Source organism: Atractosteus spatula, chromosome 5, assembly GCF_055471065.1.
Source record: "Atractosteus spatula isolate fAtrSpa1 chromosome 5, fAtrSpa1.hap1, whole genome shotgun sequence".
Classification (NCBI taxonomy): domain Eukaryota; kingdom Metazoa; phylum Chordata; class Actinopteri; order Semionotiformes; family Lepisosteidae; genus Atractosteus; species Atractosteus spatula.
This window is the reverse complement of record NC_142710.1, coordinates 18,355,802-18,378,633: the sequence shown is the minus strand read 5'-3', so window position 1 is coordinate 18,378,633 and position 22,832 is coordinate 18,355,802. Positions and strand designations below refer to the sequence as shown.

Here is a 22,832-nt window from a genome sequence, read left to right as displayed (position 1 = left end):
AAGAGATAATCCTGTGTCCTTCCATGTGAACGGTCATTCGTGGTGACCATATGGTAAATTACACATTACTTGTTTACAAGGTATAGTCACAAGAATTCAACTGTGGAACGGGACTCTATCTTCACAGTCATTTTCTTGCAGTTAATTTGTCACTCCTCAGGGGCAATAGCAAGCTGATGTTCCGACTTTTAGCTAAAGGCCAATATTCATTGTTAAAAGCAAGGTGATTATTTTATGTCACTCAGTTTCAAAACAGATTCACACATCAATTTGCCCCTGCATTAGAACCCCTGTGAACTGACCAACAGCACAATCCTGCTATTAATCAAATTATTTATTCATGCACCGCAGAGAGGGCGACATAGCTACTAATGAGGTCTAATGAATGGGAAGTTAATTTGCACCCTTGTTGTTTGAATGCGCTCCTGTTCTTTGCATGTGCACTTTTCTCAGAGCTGACTGCTGCCTTCTCCCACAAGTCTCCAGGGTAGGTAATAGCTTGACCTTCCTCTGTGGGGATGCAGCCTATCTAGAGACATCACTTCACATTTAATAATTACTAAGAGGCTGTCTTATTAAAATCACAGTTAGCTTATAACTTGAGTGGATTTTAGGTAATTTTGTTTCTCTTTTTTTCTGCCTTGTTTTATACGTATATATTTTGTTTCTCTTTTTCTGCCTTGTTTTATATATATCTATTTTAAAAAATAACTATTGTTTCATACCTTCAAATTTTGGATTTCGTACCACTTTCATTATTGCCCAAGTGTGCCGACTTATTTTAAATTAATTGTGTCATGTGTACTAAGGCATCATGGGTATTAAATTTCCCATATCAAGGTATCATTTTATATCTAATCCTCTGTGATAAGAAGTGATTTGAAGACCAATAAAGGAAGAAAATGCCCCACATAGAACATACATGCCTCAATAATACTGGTACACATCTAACAATCTGTAGAAAAAAAAACTTTTAAAAGTGAAATTTGAGAAATAACAGTGGTGGGGATAAAAAGAACGGAGTGGTAGAAGGTTTATTTAAACCTATGTTTCAGCATGTCTATGTTCTTCTTTGTGTCCCTGTTGAGATGCAGTATATTTCAGTCTAGGTTATTTTCCTAATAAAATAACCTAGACTGAAATATAGTGTGGAGCAGTGGCTCTGTGGCTCAGAATCTGCGCCTGTGGCTGGAAGGTTGCCGGCTCGTATCCCGTGGCCAGCAGAGGAATCCTACTCCGTTGGGCCCCATGAGCAAGGCCCTTAACCCCAACTGCTCCAGGGGCGCCGTATACATGGCTGACCCTGTGCTCTGAACCCAAGCTTCTCTCCCTGTCTGTGTGTCTCATGGAGAACAAGTCGGGGTATGGGAAAAGACAATTTCCTTATACAAGAAACTGTATATGGCCAATAAAGTGATCTGATCTTAATAGCTATTCATCAATACCATTATTTTTGCCTTTTTCTGCAAAATGCATGGGATTCACATCAGACATAGATGAGAAGTATTACAAACATTTCGTTTGGGAATTGTAAGCAGAATGTCTGTAAAGATGAGCCTTGTCCTGCAGGTGCTGAGCAGTACAGTGATTACAGTGGATATGCAGAGACATACAGGTGGGCGGGAAGTCACATAGATGAGATACCAAGGTATGTTTCTGAGCTGCCCATGTGTTTTGGATGAGTATAGAGTCCCAACATAAGGAAATGATCTTTAGCCCATCAGAGGGAATTATAAAGCTTAATTGTGATCATTTCCTTTTGTTGGGACTCTATACTAATGGAGTAATATATGTATGTAATCCATAATCCATTACTCTGTTACCGGGTAGTGCTTATTTGTGAGTGTGTTAAACTTTGAACTATATTAATGCAATATCTGCCTCATATGTATGTATGAAAATGTTCAGTATTGCAGTAAATTTAAGTTTTAAAAGTATTCAGTTTTGCATTTTCACAATTATGTTTACATAAGATGCCTCAAAGAATAGTTCAGTTCAGGTTTTTATTCCTTTGGTACTGTATATGAACAAGAAAATTTCAATGTTTTCCACAAGGCTGTAAATCTAATCTAGTCCAATCCTTTCGATAGAAAATACTGAGAAAACTTAGTTTGACACCGAAGCACTTGAAGAGCCTGCAGTTAGGCTTAGTATTCTTTTTTCTTAAAACTGTCTGGGCCAGTTTGACTCCAGAGTTCAAGAGCACTCAGGAAGGTACAATGAATAGTAAAATGCGCTGTGACAGTGAGGTTTCTAGATTAAACTAATTTGAAATCTTTACATTTTTTCAGCACTGAGGCGTAAAATCAGTATTTCACCTCCAGTCATTTGCACTTCTCTTGACATTCCTGGATAGATTCTGCATTCGTCTTCACATCTTGTTGTGTGAAAAATGTGGCTGTATTGAAATATTTATGTCCTACTTCTTAAAGGAGTTTCACTTTGTTTTTACAATATTTAAACCTTGTTTCCATTGTTGGTTTCTTAACAATATTGATAATTGTGCAACAGTAAAGTTTATGCTGAATTTAATATACACTGTAGTACTATTTTAAATGCTAAGAAAATCTTAACCCTGATTTTATATCATTGATTAAAACAAAATAATGTTGTCTAATCACATGAAATGTATCAAAAATGAAGTCACCATTAGCTAAATCAATGTAAAATGTGTCTAAATTTAATATTTTTATCTGGATATTGCTATTTAGAGATGAGTGGCAAAGGAGATGTACAGAGATCGTAGCTATTGATGCCTGGAAGTACAAACAAACTCTTGAGCAGTTCAACCCAGAAAAAATTAGAAGAGATCTCAATAAGGTGAGTGAATTCTTCGTGCAGGTTAATCTGCAGAACATGTTTTATTTGTTGCACATTGTTTGGACCCTTATAATATTGTCCTGTATTTGATTGATCTGTTCTATATGCATGTTAAAATGTAAAATCTAGTTCATGTACTCTTTTGAGCCAATTCATTAGCCCGGTGAAGTGAAAACTTTTAAATATCTTGAGTGGATTTCAAAGTATTCGAGTAAGTACCCAAGTAAGGAGAATGTTCATACAGAGAAAAAGACATTTTAAATTATATTGTGGAATATTATGGTAATCTATGATTGCAGTGAAATTTAATAAAAATGTAAATTTTTCTTATGGCTCAGCATTAGACCAAATTCCTTAACAGTATGTCACTACTGATGTCATTACTGTTAAATGCCCCTGGTCTTGTTAAAATACACTTGGTTTCATTATAGGTATATATCTTGTTTATGGAATACATTATGGATTCACTGTAATAATCCTACATAAATGGATACATTTCCATGTTTTATTGTTGTAAAATGATCTTTATGGGGTTCTGGTTGATTACTGCTACAGTATATGAAAATATGCTGTCCTTTGGTAGAATTAACACTTCATTGAAATTCGAGTGGCAAGATGGCACAGTGGTGAGCATTGCTGCCTCTGGGGCACTGGAGCCCTGGGGTTCTTTCTGCTCAGAGTTTATATGTTCTCCCTGGGTTTCCTCTGGGTGCTTTGGTGTCCTCTCACATTCCAAAAACATACTGGCAGGTTAATTGTCTTCTGGGGAAACTGGCCCTGGTGTGAGTGTGTGTCTGGGTGTGCCCTGCGATGCACTGGCGCCCTGTTCAGGGTGTATCCTGCCTTGCGCCCAATGCTTCCCGGGATAGGCTGCCATGACTGAACTGGATAATGGATGGATGGAATTAAATAAAAAATTAAATGAAAGGTTTGCAGTCATAATCTGAATACCTTATTTCTTCAATGTGTATTAAACACACCATTAACTAATAAGATGTTTTTATCCATATAGAATAGAATGATAAAAAAAATACATTGTAGACTGTTGGAAGGTGTAACAGGATAACATTGTGATGTCAGAGGTATCTGATCCTTTTTCCTCCAAATTCTGTGACTTCATATTCATGTAGCAGCGGTGGAGCAGGTATGAGAATGGATTTTCAGTATACATGTCACAAATGTCATGCACTTTCGTGACAGCTGCCTGAGAAACTAAATCGGCAACCATCCACTAGCAAATAAAGTAGTCAGTCAAAGAAGCTGTGATTTTGCTTGCCAAGTTATGCATTGCGATGATTGGGTTATCGCTGTAGTAAATGTATAGGCAAAGAAATTTCACAAATGCTTGATTACTCTTCTTGAGAAATGAATTGCAGAGTGCTTAGGCAAGACTTTTTGTATGTTATTAAGTAACACTTAGATTAAGTAAATGGAAAAGATGACTCAGTGTTGGGTCAATGAAGCTACTGTAGGTTTCAATTTCAATTCAGTTTTCAGAATATGCACATAAGATGCACTTCTTCCTACAGAAGACATTTATTTACTATGTAGATCATGTATGTGGTGGAGTTCATTCCAGTAAATTACTAATAATTTGTCATTCAGCACCCACATCCTTTCTGTCAAAATTACTCTTCCCCATCCTTTAAACTGGATCAGAAACTTTTATCTGTCTTTTACTTAATAAGTACTACCAACAGGTACCAACATTTCTCATTAGACTTATAGGAATGACATACTAATATTTGCTGTGTATTCACAATAGCTTCTGAGACCACAATTTTCTTTTTTACCACTTTTAACAGATATACTTAAGCTAGAATAGTATCAGATTTTTTTTTATCTCCATTGATATTAATTGAATTTTTCACAAAGTGAAAGCAGTGTTTGTGACAGGAGAAAAATATGCTGTACATTTACATTTGTAGGATTATTAGGAGGTTATGCTAAGATACAATGCTGCCTAGATGTTAATTTGGCATTTGACCAAATTCCACCATGGTTTGGATGATACTGTCTCTTTTGTATATCACAGAATGTACATTGTTTTAACTCGTTTCACAGTGGCGAGTCTTTTACTATGTTAAGATTTGGGAGTCACCTATGCAGTTGTCATTGATGTGTCTTATTGTTAGTTGACTCAGTATTACATATTGTACATCAAATTATAATATTATTTTGTATTATTAGGACTTAAAATTAGTTATCATATTGTTCCTTTTGGATTACTATGTAAATGCATTATAACTGAATTTTTATTTTATCTGAAATGAATTCAGAATTTTAACTTGTTTCTTTGCTTTTCATATGTTCCCAGTCATTAAATGAAGATTAGTTTTGTGAGTTTTTATTTCATTAGGTACAGTTGTCAGTTTAGCAAGGTTATTTAGCAATAAAATTCCTCCCGATTCTTTGATGTCTTGCTTTGATGTATCATAGATGAAATTCTCTTTAGTTGTAATACTCGAATGATTTTATGCACCACTGAGAACTTTAATTGGCATTTGAGTAAAAAGTATGCTTATACAAATTTTAATTGCCTTTGTGTTGAGCCATTATATTCAGTCTTATAAAATTATCAAAGAAATCCTGCCTAATGTTACCTAAATATGACTAATATGTTTTTCTTAGAAAAATGCTAACCAAGCCCATTGAGCTACACAGGCTAATTTGGGAGAATTACTGTAAATGGGTTAGATGTGTACAGTATTTATTCAGATCCTAAATATGTACACTTGGTTTGTGCCTAATGGGTCTTGCTGTATGAGAAGGAACTGCAGAGTCTGGTCTTCACATTATTTTCTTTTTCTATGCTTGGTTATAATCCCGAAACGTTTTATTATCCACATGCAACTTCTAGAAGTCAGAAGAAAATTTAACTATATACAGGAGGTGCAGTGTAAGGCGGTGAACTATTATATTGCTTGTGCATGCCCTGAATGCCTTAATTGTAAAAATAATTATTGTTTTATTGCCTAATTAGGACAGGCACTGTGATACTTGTAGTCCTTATGCAAACCTGTCTTAGCCTTGGTGACACACTTTTATTTAATTTTTCAACAATGTTGAGCTGAGTTGCTAATGAGAACTCAAATAACAAAGTAAAAAAATCTGTGATGTCTTGGCTCAGAAAGCTGGAATTTTTTAAAGAGATTGACAGGTATGTGAGAAGTGCTCAAAAGGCATACTGGAAAGATTCTATAGCTTACTGTCACATCTGCCCTTTAAATATAGCTTATAATATGCCAGAGGAAGGGGGATATCGGCCTTTAATATTCACTGTGCACAAAGAATTCTCTACCTGGAAATTGTGGTATGGTTTTCTTTTGATTATTCCCTTCTGTTATAGAACATTGGGAAAGTAATTATATGAGATGTGAATTCAGATAGCTTATGTGTTTTTGTAATTTATGACCTGATAACTGTTTAAAAAATGTTTGTTTACATATAGGGTTGCTAGCTATGTGGGTAATGTGTGCCTGGTCAATATGTTTGATTCAGAATATGTACTAGAACAGCTGTAGGTTGCTAAATTCTTTATCTTCTGTCTTTCATATCCACAGGCTTAATCATTGCAAAGTAGTTACAGTATATTGTAGTGAAATATTACTACAATAAGCAGTGCCTTGAGGCAAATAAGTCTGCATATGATGTTTATCAGAGAATGGGATGTTGATACTTACGGGTACAAGACTTTGCAGGGTATTTTTCAAATATATTTGATTAGTCTGAAAATTGACAGAAAGATTGCTGTCTTAACCATTTCAATTTTCATTACGTGAGAGAAGTACAAAAGAACCATCAGTCTGTAGAGCTGAAAGCCTGTTTTTTTCCACAAGTTTTGATTTAAAAAGTTGAAGTGAGCTGTCTTTGTTCGTGATTCTGTCATTAATCTCAACTGGATTTTCTGAGCGTGTTCAGACCTCTGTGAATAATAACATTCACATGTAAGGGGTATTCCTTATACTGTACCTTGACATGGGAAATGTGTGACAGTCTGTGAATGGTGTGCATATATTCAGATAAGTATATCTAATTGTTTTTCTGTTGTAATTGATACCATAACAATTGGAAATGTTGTGTGTGAGTGTTTGCATTTTGTGTATAAATTCATATACGTTTTTTTCTATCTGATATTGTTTCAGGCCTATTGTGGCTTTGTGCGCCCTGGGGTTAAGAGCCAGAACCTTTCTGCTGTAGCCACTGGAAACTGGGGCTGTGGAGCCTTTGGCGGGGACACTAGACTAAAAGGTGATGATTTTGTCACAGTAAAACTTGGAAAACTTAAACAAAAATAATATTGTTTCTCAAATCTTGATGGATTCGGTAATGTATTCATTATAAATAGTTACTATATTTTTCTCATTCCTTTTTTAATTAGAATTTCTAAAGAACGAGCAGTAGCTGTTTATTGGGAAAAAAAATCTAAGCCTTCTAAGGGTTTTTCTTTCAGTTCAATTCAAGTGATGGAAATGATTGTCAAAAATCTGGTTAAATTTCTCTTCTTGAAATACACTTTTCTTAATTACTGCCTTCTTCATATAATGCTGAGTCATTCAGCAACAGATATTTGATCATGGCTAACCAGGACTCCAGTAATTATGTTCTAATTGCAAAAATTTGCAGGGTTTTTAGATTTGCTGTAAGAAATGTAAACTTAGGTCAATGTGTTTCTGTAGTTTGGTTTAGAAGTAGAATCTAATGAATAGAAACATGTATTGTTTACATTTATACATTCATGGTCTTATTGGTGTTTGTAAATGATCAATTTTCCGGTTGTATGTAGTGACATACTGGAAGCACATATACATTAACTCCTGTGTAGTAGTACCTTTGGTGTGAAGCTAAGATGAAAACAAGTGAAGCTCACTGCCATATGTGTGCTATGAAAACAGCTTGTGAACATGAACCCATGGTCTTTTTATGTAGGAGAGAAATCGAAAACACAAACCTCAATAGAGTAGTAAGGACATGGTCTCATTAGTCTTACTTCGAATACACTCATTTACTTAAAACCTATTTGTCTACTCTCCAGCTATTGATCAGCCGACAAACTTTTATGTTTTCCATTAAAAGTGGAATTGATTGCTGGGTCCAGTACATCAATCCAATGTAAGAATATGTCAGTGTCTTGGATCACTTTCGATTGGCTGGGTTTTGGCAATCCAGAGAAACACTTGACACTTCCTGAAAAGAAGGCATTAATGTTTAATACAGAAAATGGATCTGAAGATGTTTAGGCTGGTATTTGAAACTTAAGCTTTTTAGATGTTTAATTTCTTGTACTTCTTGTGGTTCTTTTTTATTAATTTTAAACCACGTTTTGGAGACATAAATATCTCGCATCTTGATTTGTAAGATTCTAAGTATGTTGCAGATAAGAATTAATTATACTCAATGTGGTTTCAGTTCTGGTTGGTTTGCTGGCTGTTTAGCCATCTGACTGTAAAATGCTCTTTTTATTGTATCATGTTGGGATAGCTTCTGAATGAGGTGTGTTTTTATTACTATCTTAAAATATGTATGTTGTGCAGAGGCTGAAATTACTTTGAGGTAATAGTAAAATAGTAATAGTTATAGTGAGGTAAAGTAGGACTGAATATTTAGTAGGAATGCAGGAGAAAACTTCTGAAATTATTCTACTTCATGGGCACGTGGTTATTCAGAGAACTTGTTAAGCTTTTTATGTTGTAGCCTTCATTAATCTGCAGTCTGTGCAAACCTCTTTAAATATTTAAAATCTAGAGCCCATGCCTTAATTTTCTACTTTATGACTAAGACGGAGTTCCTCTGGGAAAACCAACTGTTGTATTATTTACCCTTTAAACACAAATTAGACTGTATATTCTACAACTAAATCTGAGGGCGATTCATATTTATGTGTTTTCTTGCATATCTAATATGCATGTACAGTATATAAAAGGAAGAATACACACAGAGAACACAGATGTAAAATACTTTGTTTACCTTACACTGGAAAAATAAAAAATTGAGAATCAATTTCTGTTTTCACAGCAAATAAAAGCAAAGCATCTATTTGCACAGTGATTAGCCTTTATTTATGCTATTTAATGAACATGTTAGGATTAATTTCACTGAAATTAAAATCCAGGAAATATAATCCAATCCAATGTTTTTTGTTCCGCCTTAATTTAAAGTAGCTGTTTAACTTGGTATTTTTTTCTGTGGAAATTTGGCCCTTTAGATCAAATTCTTAAAATCTTGACATTTGCTGTGGTAATATCTAAAGGTTTTTTGTAAGACAAAAGGCTGGAAGGAGAGGAGCAGTATGAGCAGAAGGTCGTTTCTGCACACGGAGAGAAAGCTTGAAGGCAGTTTGTGTGCTCTGTACCTTGAGCAGTTTCCTCACTTTTCTAGTGTCAGTGCTGACTGTTTCAACTCAGAGGCAGAACAGAGTGTGTATCTAAGAAGTTCATATAAAATAAACAAAAATGGAGCAAGTCTCAAAGTCTTTCCCAAATACCCTCTTATTTTAACATAATGCACAAGCCAGCTGATGGGATGTGGGTTTGGTCTCAGCTCTGCTGCAGATGATGGCGGCTGCAGAGACGGGGAGAGATGTGGCATACTTCACTTTTGGGGACAAGGAGCTCATGAGGGACGTCTACAACCTGCACTCCTTCCTGACGCAGAGAAACATAAGTGTTGGTAAGAAGACTTTTCAACCAAGTCATGTTTCCATTGAATTTAGCAACACACACGCACACAAACAAAAAAGCTTCTTGGGAAACTGTGGATCTCAAAAATAAAAATAATCAATAATTAATAATACATAATAGTCAATTAATAATTAACAATACAATGAATAACCAAAAATAAACAGGTACTCTTGTTTCTTTTTACTTGCTGTACTCATTTTTATTTTGTTAGCCTTAGAATATTATATGAAGTATTTGACAGGTACTGTTTTAAATTGTTCATTGATCGTTTCTTCACCCCCACCTTACATTTTTGATTGATTTAAACAGTCCCATCATTCCAGTATTATCTTCTTGAGTCTTTAAGAAAAAATAAATATGCATATTTTTAATCTAATTTTAGGTAACAGTTGCTTTTCAAAATTGATGAATTCTTGAGCCTTTTGATTCTGTACAACTGCTTTAAAGTAGGACAGTTAAGGGGAAAAAGGATCTCACCCACAGTACTAAAATGTAAACCTTAGACATATTCCTGTACTCAGTGTAAACCATGACTGTTGGACATTACCTTGTGTAGTTTGAAAGAAGATTAATTGTGGTTACGAATACTGTGGCATGTAAAATAAGAGACAAATAATTAATAGGTGCCTACAGTGAACCTTGTATTTCCAAATTTGGCTTTTCTCTGTTCTGTCCATATTTCACACAGGCTGTGAGATTCCAAGCTGGAGTTATCTCTGGGGGGCCGTAAAGTGCCCCAGACCTGTATAATTTACTGTGAAAAAAAGAATCTATTCATATGCAAAGTTATCCTCTCTTATTAGATTTAATCAGTCCTCTTTCTAGCCCCATGGTATTTAGATTGCTTTATTTCTTATTTTAATTTTCATTTAACTCCTTTCCCCCCCTTGCAATCAACAAAACACTGAAATTTGAAACCACTCATAACTTTATGAAGTGGAGAATGCTTGTGAAATTGAAAATACAGTTTTAAAGAATCTTTTTTCAGCTTTATGTGTAATAGACTGATGTATTCTTTTTTCCTTAAACAGGAACTATATACGGACTTCTTGAACAGTACTACAACGCTGTGTGTAAAAACTGTGAAACCCTACGACCCGACGTGAGTCTCTATAATTTCATTTACAAAAGCATAGACTCGTACTCCGAATCCACGGACAGCGAGGAGGACACAGCCGGGCCTGCAGGCTCCACGGAAAATAATTAATGTCACGGTTTCTTCTGCAAGACCTCAAGTTCTCTTTCTCAAGAATATGAGATTTGGGTATTAAAAGAGATTATGTTCAATTCTCTTAAATTTATATTTTAAGTTGTTTTGAAAATTTGAGCAACGGCCAGACTAGAGATCCAATACTTTCTTTTTTATTTTTTAAGTGTGCAAGTAGAAATACCATTCAGTGCTTTAACAGAAAATATTAAAAGTTTAATGACACAAGTAAGTAGTCTCGCAGCTAGGTCATCATTTTTTATTGTGTAGCCATTCTGTCAGGTAGTCTTTTCTTTATGAATTGCTGTTAATACCCAGATGTTGTAATCCAATCAATTTTTTAGTCTTGTGAAATAAAGTTGTCATTTTAATGGAGATACAGTAAAACAGTGCCTAAATCTGCAGGTATTGTATTTCATTTTTTGACATTGTCACTCCCATCCAGTTTTATTGAATTCACATCATATAATAAAAAATAGTGAAGTTGTGGACAGGTCCTTTATGCACTGAACAATGGCGGATAATTCAGGAGCAATGTGTCAGGATTCCAAAGCAGTAGTTTGAAAGTGAAGAATACCTGACCGACTCTGCCATTATAGTTTTTAAGATTAAGCCTTTGCGTTTCTAATAACTGATCAAACATCTGTTTTAACATATTTTGCCTCAGTACCATTGTGGTTGTTTGAAAACTTTGCTTGGAATAAGATAATTTCTTATAACTTTCAGCTTGTTATGTAGTGACACGCCTTCCCTTAATCAAAGTAAGCCCTGGGTCATTCATTCTTATATTCTACTTCTTTGTTGGGCTTTCAGGTGAAGTACACACCCTAAAGATACTATTTGGTATTGGGTATACTATTGTATTTATTTCTCAAGAGGTCGGAATACTATATAAATTGATTTTTTTTCCTGCATGTTTACTTTTTACTTTTAAAATTTTATTAATTAAATAATATTTTATTTTAATTTTGAGGAATGAAATGTTTTTTTTCTTTTCTGCCTTATATCCAATACGGATGGAGAAATTGAATTTATTAAAATATTGACTGCATTTTTATATTGTACTCTCTGTAATGATCACATTAAAAACATGACACGCTGCTGTATAGAAAGTTTATTTTTTTCTCATTTTTCAATTATATCTCCACAGAGAACCATCTGTACAATTTAAGAACATTTTTAGTATAAACCTGGTACCGCATATAATTCTGACTAAAAGTAGAGTGTATATATGGGGGAGGAGACAGGAACTCCCATTATGTACAGTATTTTAAAGTGGTGCAATATTAAAGAACCTCATTCTTCCCATCCTGAAAGTAATAACCAATAGAACAGAGGGACAATGTTGGATTATTTGAAAATGTGCGCCTACTTCCAATAAAAGTAACAGTTTGTGAAATGTTTTGGTATAGTTATTAACAGAACTTACCTGTCATACCCTTTTACAGTAAGAACTGTACAGTATATGAATGTGAAGCCTCATCAGGTGAAGTCAGAGTGGACCAAGTGTCTCACTGTTGTAAGGAAACCCCCCTCTACACAAAAAGATTTACTCAGTTTAATTGGTTTTCTGTAATTATGAAATTAAATTGGAGTGTGCACTGTTAGAATCATTTTTAATGTCTTCCAGTGAAACCCGAGGATATTGCTGTTAGTAAAAATATGCCTCCTCGTTGCGTATAATGCTGCCCTACAGGAATCTTTGACGGGGCCGATAACTATAGGAGTTAAATCAATATTTCAAACATGTCGCAGTGTCAAACAAATCATGCCAACATTGTTGTGCTATGATCAATGAAAGCCATGTTGGTAATGACAAGGGGAAAATTGCTAAGCTGGAACATTGTTTTGCTAAGATGTAATGTCATGAATAAATTATTCATGGACAATTTAAAGCAGCAGAAATTATAAATGGCGTTGGCATCGTTGCATGAATATAAGAATTGTATTGACACGCAGGCCGTTTTTCCAGACATGGCCTAATTGCTTTAGTTTTAATGATTGTGTAATCACACTGCAGTGCATGAGCAGATTGCTCCCTTGCAGGTTTGCTTCATACCTTGCCTTTTTGTTTTGGAGGAGGGGATCAAATAAAAAATGAGCTACCTCATATGCGGTTTGTTTCAGCATAGAGACAGGTGCAGTTTGGACCTAAACGTTAAGATTTTGTTTTGTTTTAGCCAGTGGTATGTCGGCTCAACTTAAAACCGTTCCGACTGCTAATGCAAGCAGTGTGTCCATAATGACTGACACAGGTTGGTGTTTACTGCTTGTTTTTTGTCTAACGTAGTTTAAGACGGAGACCTCACCAGATACTTTATAACGCTTGTGTACTTTATACAGCATTTAAATGAGGCTACAGGATACGTGAATTAAAGTCCTTTAATCACTCAGCACTTAAACGAAAACAAGCCTCTCCTGTAGATGCAGGTCTGGCAAAATCTGAGCAACCTTTTTATAGCCCACTGATATCAAAGGGATTTTGGTGGCAGCCTTCACAAGTGTAGTCTCCAGCTCCCTGGATTGTTCTTTGCTCGGCAGCCCCCATACTTGTCATTGACCTTTTTAGGACCATCTGTCACAAAACTTACCTATTCATCATGGCTGATTAAATGCCAAATTCCTAATTCATATTTGATTAAAGACCTTTTTTCATCCAATGGATGGATTGCTTTGCACTCTTTGATACAGATGTGTTTTGCCTCTTTTAGAGTTCAATTTTATTGCATTTAGTATTTTAACAGAATTATTGTGCACATGTTCACATTGTAGACAACGTATCAGTTGTAAACCTTTGTTTCATTGATATTTCAGATAAAGTATGTTGTATGATTTCTCATGCCGCTAGATTTTTCCTCTCAATGTTGCTGTTTCAACCAGATTGGGGACTTCATTAGACAGTTTAATAGGTGAATTTATTAAAGAAGGTGAAGGGCACATTTTGTGTTCATACTGACAAAGCCAAACAAAGCAAACCTTTTTGTGGCATCATTTTTGTTTAAAAAGGTAAAGATTGTAAAGAAGATTGTAATAAAAACACAATAGTTGAAGATCATAACAAAACACAAACATCAAAATAATGTTTTGGCCTCACATCATCCACAAAGATGTTTGTTTTGGGCAAATGACAATGCTAACCAGAGGAGCTGATTCTACAGGTAGTGGAAGCATGCTCAAGCTTTCTGAGTACAATGCACGCCTTATTATAATCGAAGGTGTGCAGCTGATGGTTGTGCAGTTGCATCACTTGATAATATCGAGGATATACAGTATGAGCATAACCAAAGACCATTTCTGCCTCTGTTTTGGTAATAGTTCGTATTTCAGATATTGGAATCATATTAAAAAATAACCTGTGTGTGGTTATAATTAAGGATTTATCTCAAGACATTGTGTCTTGTTACCCATGTGCTGTACTTCAGAAAAAAAACCTTATGACATCTTAACTTCCTTAGCCGGTGTAGGAGCTTGACATCCCTAAGTGGATTATATCTCATAATCTACTTTCCCAGTGGAATACAGCCTCCACTGCTTCTTTCTACAGAGCACTAAATGGCCCTAATTATAGGACTGCTTTCCAAAGGTAATTATGAAACTCATCAGCCAGCAACACATTTGTGATTTCCAAATTACTTACCTTCTGTTGTCTACGTTGCCTTTTTTAAATTGCTGAAGTGGTTGCGTTTTCAGACGTCTTTCTCCAGCCAGAACTCCAGAGTACCTGCAGGCTGATCTGATCTTCCAGTTCTGGAGCAGCCGCAGTGTAAGCTAGGTGAGTGAGCGTGCACCCCTGGATCGAGGCCAGAGATGGAAAACCCTCCGAGGTGGGAGGACATGGCTAATTAAGAGTACAGTATGATGACCACTTCAGCGGAGACAGACACATTCTCATGAGAAAAGAAACTCAAGGGTTTTCTGTTTGTCTGAATTTCTTTTTCTTTGCTATTCCAGCTGGGTTCAAGCAAGCTTACTGTATATGTTGTTTGCAATTAGCATGCATGTCTTAATATCCTGTTTCTACATACTAGCAAGTCTAGGTCTGGGCAGTACTGGGATGAGAGACCTCTAAGGAAAACCAGGTAGGTGCTGGAAGTGGTGTTGCTGGACTAATGCAATAGTTAGGACTCTTCCTTCTGGATCATGGCTTCCAAACCAAAGCATCAGCATGTCATGTAGGAGGTGTCACCTATCGGATGAGACGCTATATTGAGGTCTTGACTACTTGGTCATTTAAGATCCCACGTTGCTTTTCAGACGTGTAGGGGTGTTAACCCTGGTGTCATGGCCTAATTCCATTTTTGTCTTGCACAATCTGTTGGTCAAGCAATTTCTTTTCTCCCCCTCATCCGCTTCGCAGTGGGGTAGCTGGTGCAGCTGGTCATGTGTCACCCACATGGTGCTGCACTTCAGTGGTGGTTGAAAGAGCTGTAAAAAAGGATTTTAATAATATATAAGAAAAATCACCACAGGCGGCCCCATTATTATTTTTCTGCAGCTTTCTCTAAAATAATCAAGCTTCATGCTGGTTTTACCCTGACTAGGACTCATCAGATCAGTACAGCTATACTGCGGCTCAAACCATTGGTGAGGGTGAAGATGCCCAAAAAATTGAAAGTTGGCATCAAGCAAAAATGCATTTAAGGTTCTGTATCTGTAGAACTCAGTATTAAATATCTTCAGGTGCTAATATCACTCAACTAGTGAAAAAAGCTGATAAAGGCTTTGTTGCTGAAGTGCAAGTTTAAAGTAAAAAAAAATCTGAATTCACAAATGGGATTTCTTTTATCCTTTTCCACAGTCAGAGAGATATAATACAAATACCAAATGCAGACTCCAGGTGTATGTCTCGCAACCAAGATGAATCACAACCTTAAATCTAGCCTTACAGTACGATATATAATATATAAAGTACGGTACATATACAGAACGTTGAAAGTATCAGATATTCTACTTCTGTTACCCAAACCTTATGTTGTCATGCTATATTGTCTGTTTATAGTAATAGGATCTGTACACTTTGATTTCTACATGTACTAAAGCTGTACATTCTGAAAAAAATAATTGCTGGAGCTCTTTCTGTTTATGAAAGCAGAGAGCGGAGAAATGTATTACCAAACACTGAGCTAACTTTATCTTCTAAATGCCTGTATTGTAAAGTAATTATGCCAGAAAAGGTGTAATTTCACAAAGCTGTGTATTAGGCATTGCCGGAGGGACATTTTAAGATGAACAGTATTAATAAGATGCCAAAAAAAATGGGGCTCTTACTCCATCTCTGTCACGCACAAGAGTCAGAACAAAAAAATGGCATTTTCACTCATAATTGCCTGACCCTGCCTGTTCTGGGTCACCAGGAGAATTGCATTGTTTGTGTGTGTGTGTTTCAGACAGGGATTCTTGGGAGCAGGAAGCTGCTGTTTAAAGGCGCGGTGAAGGAGTGCAGGCTGTGTCACTGGGATATTGATCGAAGGATGCTGTCCGAGATGTATTGTACCACTGAGATAAATGACAAGTACAAGGCTGACATTTCCCCACAAGGCATAATCGAACACCTCTGGACTGTGTGAAAACCTTTCTCCATATGGCAACACTGAGCCCTGTAGTCTCACAGCACCTGTGTTTTTTTTTGTAATAAAAACTTGCATAAGCAGCATAGTGTCGCAATGTAGGTAGTTCGTTTGCTTAAAACAAGTAAAGTCAAGTCTCACCTTTATTCTGTAAGGCTGTCCAGTGGTATTTTGTGATATAGGAGCAACTCACTGCAATTTCAGGAGTATTTGCAAAGTGGTTAAATTTATTTCTAGCTTACTCATTGAAAAATAATGTTAATGTTGATAGCAATGATTCTCAAAAAAGACTGTTAGCAGGAAATGTATATTTAGAATTATGGTGATACATGGACATAAGCAAATGTTTAGATACCTGTAACAAGTAAGACCTCACTAGTGCATTATACAAGTTTAATATAACATGTCTTGATTTCAATACTATGCTTTTAACTATATAGCATATTTTTTGCATTTTTAATTGCTTCTGCACAGCATACAGAAGATATAAATGAGGTGTCCACATAAACACCCAGCTTTCTCATAAGTACAGTACCATCTTCTAGCTCTGTTTCCCCTTTAGCATTTGTAGTTTTGTGTTTTTGATACTTGGATGCAAAATCTTTCTCTTCAGCCAGGTGTTTGCCCAGTCTTGAATTTGATCAAAATCGTTTTGAGTTTCATTTTCTGCTTCTACATTGTTTTCTGAACCTTCTAAATTGCTATCATCTATAAACTGTCCTGGTTTACTAACTATATCAGAATCTAGATCTAGAATCTAAATTAAGAAGAGCAGTGGTCCTAGTACAGATCCCTTTATTATACACCACCCCTATATGAGTATTCATACAAAAATAAAATATATTAATAATCATACAAAAAACGTGAGGTTCACTGACACTAATACAGTAGCAGCATATAACAAGAGGAATATTTTATGAATATGCCTAGTTTTACATAAACTATTGGCAATTTGTATGTCCCATTTTCTCCAACATGTGCTCAAATGCTAGCTGTCAACTGAGTTGACAAATCAGAAGACCAATTAGAATAATTTAATTTGCACAATGCCCAATACATCAATACAAGTTGCATAGAAAAGTAGTTAAATTACTGAAACAGACGATGCTTAAATGTCAGGAAGGGAGAGCCCACCAGGTTGGATATGAGAGCATAATTTACCCAAAGAGAAACAGGATCAGACTGAAAAATGAGTGCTGAAGAGACCAGAAAAAAACACCTAATGGGCAGAAAGCATGCTGAGCCTCTGTGAATGAAACACTAATTCAGCTAATAACCATGATAATTAAGGCAACAAGGAATTCCTTCTAGACATTGTAAATTATGAAACAAACAAACCTGAAAATTGCAACCAAAGCAGCTAAGGAAAAGACATTCTAAGTACTAATTTAATGAAACAGCAGCTGTTACACACGAGTAGAACTTGGTGCCCCTTTGTCGACATTAGGTGCTCAGCTGTCAGCTCTGCTCAGTATCCACGCTGGTTGAAGTAGGTGTGGGCTCCAGTTCCAGTGTGATCAGTGATAAGATGTGGTGTGTGGTGCCCAGGCACCAGATATTCACAGAGAAGAGACTGGGACATCAGGAGAGAAGGCAGAAACGTTCTCAGTTGATGCAATTGCCTTCAGTCAGGTCTGTACACAGCATGGTCTCTATCTATGGTCCAGTCACTGGAACAGGAAAATGCTTTTGAAAAGCCAGTTTCCACCAGCACCTGGCAGAAACATTCACATATCTTTCCTTTTAGCCTGTGTCATCATAGCCTGTGCAGAGGTAAACTAATGTATTGTATCCCATGCTCCATTTTAGATTTTCTGCCTCTAAAGTTTTGAATGACTTATAAACACATTGTAAACAAATATGTTGGAAACAGTGGGATTTAACTTTGCCCATATTCCTGGGCAATCTGAGGTAGAACAAGGTTGATATTGCTGTTTAATTACTGTGTGGGGCCTGACAATTCATTAGTCCTCTCTGATTGTCAAAAATAAAAAGTATCTAGTGTTACTAATTCTGTCATTTGAACCACTTTTTAAAAGCTGTGACTTGTCTTGATTGAAGTACAGTATTATCATAATTTGCACTTAATACCGATGTAAAGTGTTCATCTGTAAAACAAACTGTGTAACTTTTAAGCATACTTATTTAATCAGCAAGCTGTGGAAATTAAGAGAATAGAATAGCAGCATTTTAAATCAGAATGGCTACGAATAATGGGTAGATTAAAGGAATTCGAAGAAATACATAAAACATTTTTCATAAATATAAGACTAACAATAACAGTAGTCTTATATTGTCAGGTCCCACACAGTTATCGGATCTGCAGGCAAGGACAGAGGTCAGCTGATAGTTCTTTAAATACAGAGGTCCCCTGTCCTGATCCTAGTGTGTCTGCAGCTTCCCAGGTGAAAAAGCATCACCTGCAATTCTCAGAGAAACTGAAAAAGCTTCATTCTGTGGGGGGTAGAAATGGTACAAGCTGTTTCTTTCAATTGTCAGTATTATCTCAAAATAATCCTTTTTTTTCCCAGAATTATAAATGTATCATGTCCGTCAATATAACTTGTGATCCTGTAGTAATGTTACCTCTAACACCAGGGCCTAATAAAGAACATTTTCTGAGGCTGATAATTTGCTAGTAGAACAAAGAGATGTATTTTGTTAATAAATTACAACCTGTGTTAAAATGCAGTTTAGTACACAGTTCTTTGCTTATTTGCCATGAATTACGTTGCACTGGGTTTTACTTTAAATCTAATATTGATGTAGCATTAGACCAATTTTTTGTGGACAAATGCATAGAATCAGGTATAGATTTTTTATTTACTTGGCATAAACCTTGTTTTTAAAAAGCTGAGATATAATATAGAAATTATAATTTGATCAAATGCTAATTTAGTTACAGGACCTACTGTATATATTTGGCAAATCTTTTAATGTCAAACCTATTTTATTTTTACACTTTACAAAACAAATACCTGTATTGTGTAATAAAGATTTTTTTGAAGATGTGATGACCTCACATCAAATACAGCTACTTTCCTAACCTGTGGTAAAAATCAGCAAAGATTTTTTTTTTCTGTTAAAACCAATAAACCTCCTTTTTTGGATATGGATACAGCCATCTTGTAAAATAAGATTTCACATAATGTGAAAACTAGTACCTGATAAAGTTAATCACTAATCCGATTCCTAGTGTAGGACATGCTGTCAATGCATTACAAAGTCTTGTAATAGTTTGCATGCTTTTCTTAATTAATATGCTTGTATTTAAGACGAATAAATATTTAGTACATGACATCATGCTCTGTTAGCATTATAAGAAGGTACAGCAGATTGTTCTGTTGAGACTCTTAATACAGACCAATTGCAATGTTTGAGAAGTGTTTGGGAGTGTGTTAACACTGGCCCATGATGCACTAGGTTCCCCCACCATTACTCCATTTTACCACCTGGGTTTTAAGTGTCTGTCCCAGCTCTTAGTTTTTTTCAGATCCCCTCAGTTGAGAGCTTTCATGAAATTCATTCTGTCTTGCAGTTGTAATATGATGTGAAGAGCATGTCTTTCAGTTGACTCAAGACACAGAAAAAACAGATTTTTGACATGATCTTGAGTTGCGACATTATTTTGCGACATTGCGACATTAATTTTAGCTGCATTTGCTTTCCTTTCATGGAAAACACACACATATCTACATGCAATTGGTGGCCAGATTTTTCAAAGAGAACATCTTTGTAACAATTCCTAAATCAAACCTTGAAATCCAATTTCATAGCCAGACAAGGCTGGTTAGTGTAAACAAATGGCAGTAGTATAATTCACTGGCATGTCAGTTTGTAGTCTGGGAGAATCGGATAGTTTTTTATATTGTCAGACTGTGGTACTTGTTGATTTACTGTTGTTTTTAATGATTGGATGTTTTTTCCAAAATCTCAAAATATTTGTGTAAAATATTAATTTATCATATAATGTATTTATCACATTCGGTTATTAACCCACTGTTATATTGCAAACTCATACTGCTTTTATGATTTTTTTTTACTGTTGTAGCACCGATAAAATGCTTTAAATCTTTGTTGCCTCTTGTGCAATTTTCTTTCCTGTCTCCCTCTTAACAGTTCGAATGTATTTTTTTTTTCTGCGGAGCCTGTAGCTCAGTATGCTCTTCAGGGCCCAGCTGAAGTCACCCTTGTGGCTTGTGCTGCTGCCAAGACTGAACCAGTAGTTGAGAATCACCTTACAGCCCACTCCCTAACAAGGGTTTATCAGCTATGCTGTTCTTGGCCTTGCATGAGCCCTTTTTAAACAGCCACCTACTGTATATAGTATGACTCATTTCAGAAATAATTAAAATGGCTATTGTACCATGTGTGGAAGTACTGTATATGCAATGGTCATTAATGTACTCCCATTCATGGTAATAACATAAGGGGGTGAGAGCTGTACTTGGATTATGAAACTCCCTGTAACACTGCTGGAATTCAGAGCACCATGGGAGATACACCTTGTGCATGCCTTCTTTGGTGTTCTCCAGAAATGGCCTTTTCATCACACATTAAAATTCGCCTTAAACCTTCACTGAACTGCACCGCAACTTCTTGCAGCTCTACATTTATGCAGAAATAATCAATGTGTCCCAATGTATCAATACTTTCAGTGCAATACTTTTTAGTTGCTTCTGTTTGTTAGGTATAAATTGGTGTCTCCGAACCAGGTGGAAAATTTTGCTCTGCTTTTCTTTAAAGTACCTCAAGAATTATATTTCAAAATGAATTCATTCCTATTATTTTTGCCTTTGTAAAGAGGGTATTAAAATACGTAACTGCGTGCACTTAGAAAGAAGAAAATTCAGAACTCAGTTCAGTAGGATGCAGTTATGCAAATTAAGGAATGAACCTCGACTTTCTCAGTCAGCTAGTATTTAAATGCAAAATATCAAAGAGATTATTCAAACAAAACAGGTGCTTGTATTTCCTTTTCCTCTAATTAATAAGCAGAACTATCCAAGGGATTTATTAAATTCTTTCTGTTGGCAAAGTCTTACTGTGGGAGCCCTCTCTTCTTGTCAGCCCGGAGGGAATGCGATCATAGCTATTTTTGGTTCCCTTCGGTCCTTTGTCTCAGCAAAGCACGTTGATTTATATTTCCAGGTCAGTGGGCCCCAAGCTGCGTATTTACACTCTCTCGGCTTAAGCAAAGCCTTTTTTTCATCGATTTAAATTATTCTGTAACAGTCTGATATTGGCTACAGAAATGTCAATGAGTTTGCCTTACGTTACAGTTATATTTATGTTTAATGTATCGTCTCTTCCTGTACAGATCTGTGGTCACCATGTGGCTCATCCAGACACTCTGAGAATCCTAGATGCTGACTTAAAATGTTTTGTTCCTTCCAATTTAATGACTGCAATTGATAAGCGTAGTTAGAAACTTCATAACTTTTAATTTTTTTTTTCCAAAGTTCAGGGCATGTCTTCTTTTTTTCCTCACGCAGAGTGTAAATAATGTAGGCTATGCAGAAAATTCTCAGATTGCTTTAAAAAAATCATTAAGCAAAAGTCTATAGCGCAGCATGATGGCACAATGGTAACTATGGTTGCCTTGCAGTGTGGGGCCCTTGGTTCAATTTTAGATCCTATCTGTGCGGAGTTTGTATGTTCTCCGTGTGTTTGTGGGGGTTTACTTGAAATGCTCTGGTTTCCTCCCACAGTCATACTGGTAAGACTTACTGGTCAGCTAGTGGGCTTCTGGGAAATTTGGTCCTGTTGTGAGCATGTGCATGTTTGTGTCTATGCATGATGGATTGGTGTCCTGTTTAAGGTGCCTTGTACACATTGCGTGCTGGGATATGATCTAGCTCTCCCACAACCACTGGATAAAGTGGTTAATAAACGGTTGGATGTATTAAGTCTACACAGCAATAAGAAATTTACAGACTGTTTTTTAATTTCTTTTGACATGAGACGTCATCTTGATCTTAAGTGTCCTAGCTATTATCAGTATCCAGTTCTAGTCTGGCTTCATCAGAAGAGTGTCTTTTATAGATAAGTGATTCCTTTCTCCCCTTGAGAACTGAGGTCAAATCACTGTTTTGCCATAATCCTAATACTGAAATCCATTTTTTTTTAAGAAAGCTCTTTGTAGCAACTAGTTATTATAAATGTTAAATGTTAAATAAATGTAACAAGCCATTTAGAATACTCCAAACGTTTTCAGTGTAAATAGACAAACTTGAGCCATTTGGATTGGAGTGAAAATTATTAGTAATTCATTCACACCTTGTTCCAAAGCCTAACACAGTGTTTTCATCAATAGACTTTAAGGAACAGTACAAAGGACGGGACATGCAAGATCATTTGAGTGCTTTGCCTTTTCAGTTACCCTCATAATGCTGAAAAAAAGCTGTATTCACATTCTAATTGGGACTTTTTTTGAAAAAAACCTCACTGGTAAGGGCTGTGCCTTGCGTCTCATCAGAGATGATGCACTCTCATTCTGTCAGAAAATTGAATAGGTTGACATGGACTGACCTCTGAAGTGCAATTGCCTTCGCTTGT

At 35.9% G+C, this 22,832-nt stretch overlaps 1 protein-coding gene across 3 annotated transcripts in view; it reads left to right on the top strand.

Moving 5' to 3' along the window:
- The window catches only part of parga (poly (ADP-ribose) glycohydrolase a), a 54,491-nt gene extending 42,672 nt beyond the window's left edge, over positions 1-11,819 (top strand). For all 3 annotated transcript variants that reach the window (XM_088915881.1, XM_088915882.1, XM_088915883.1), the window contains exons 15-19: positions 1,570-1,648; positions 2,712-2,820; positions 6,966-7,071; positions 9,361-9,489; positions 10,532-11,819. In XM_088915881.1, coding sequence (XP_088772007.1) covers positions 1,570-1,648; positions 2,712-2,820; positions 6,966-7,071; positions 9,361-9,489; positions 10,532-10,707 — 599 coding nt within the window. In that variant the 3' untranslated portion in view covers positions 10,708-11,819. The remainder of the gene's footprint in view (positions 1-1,569; positions 1,649-2,711; positions 2,821-6,965; positions 7,072-9,360; positions 9,490-10,531) is intronic.
- Positions 11,820-22,832: the final 11,013 nt, after the last annotated feature.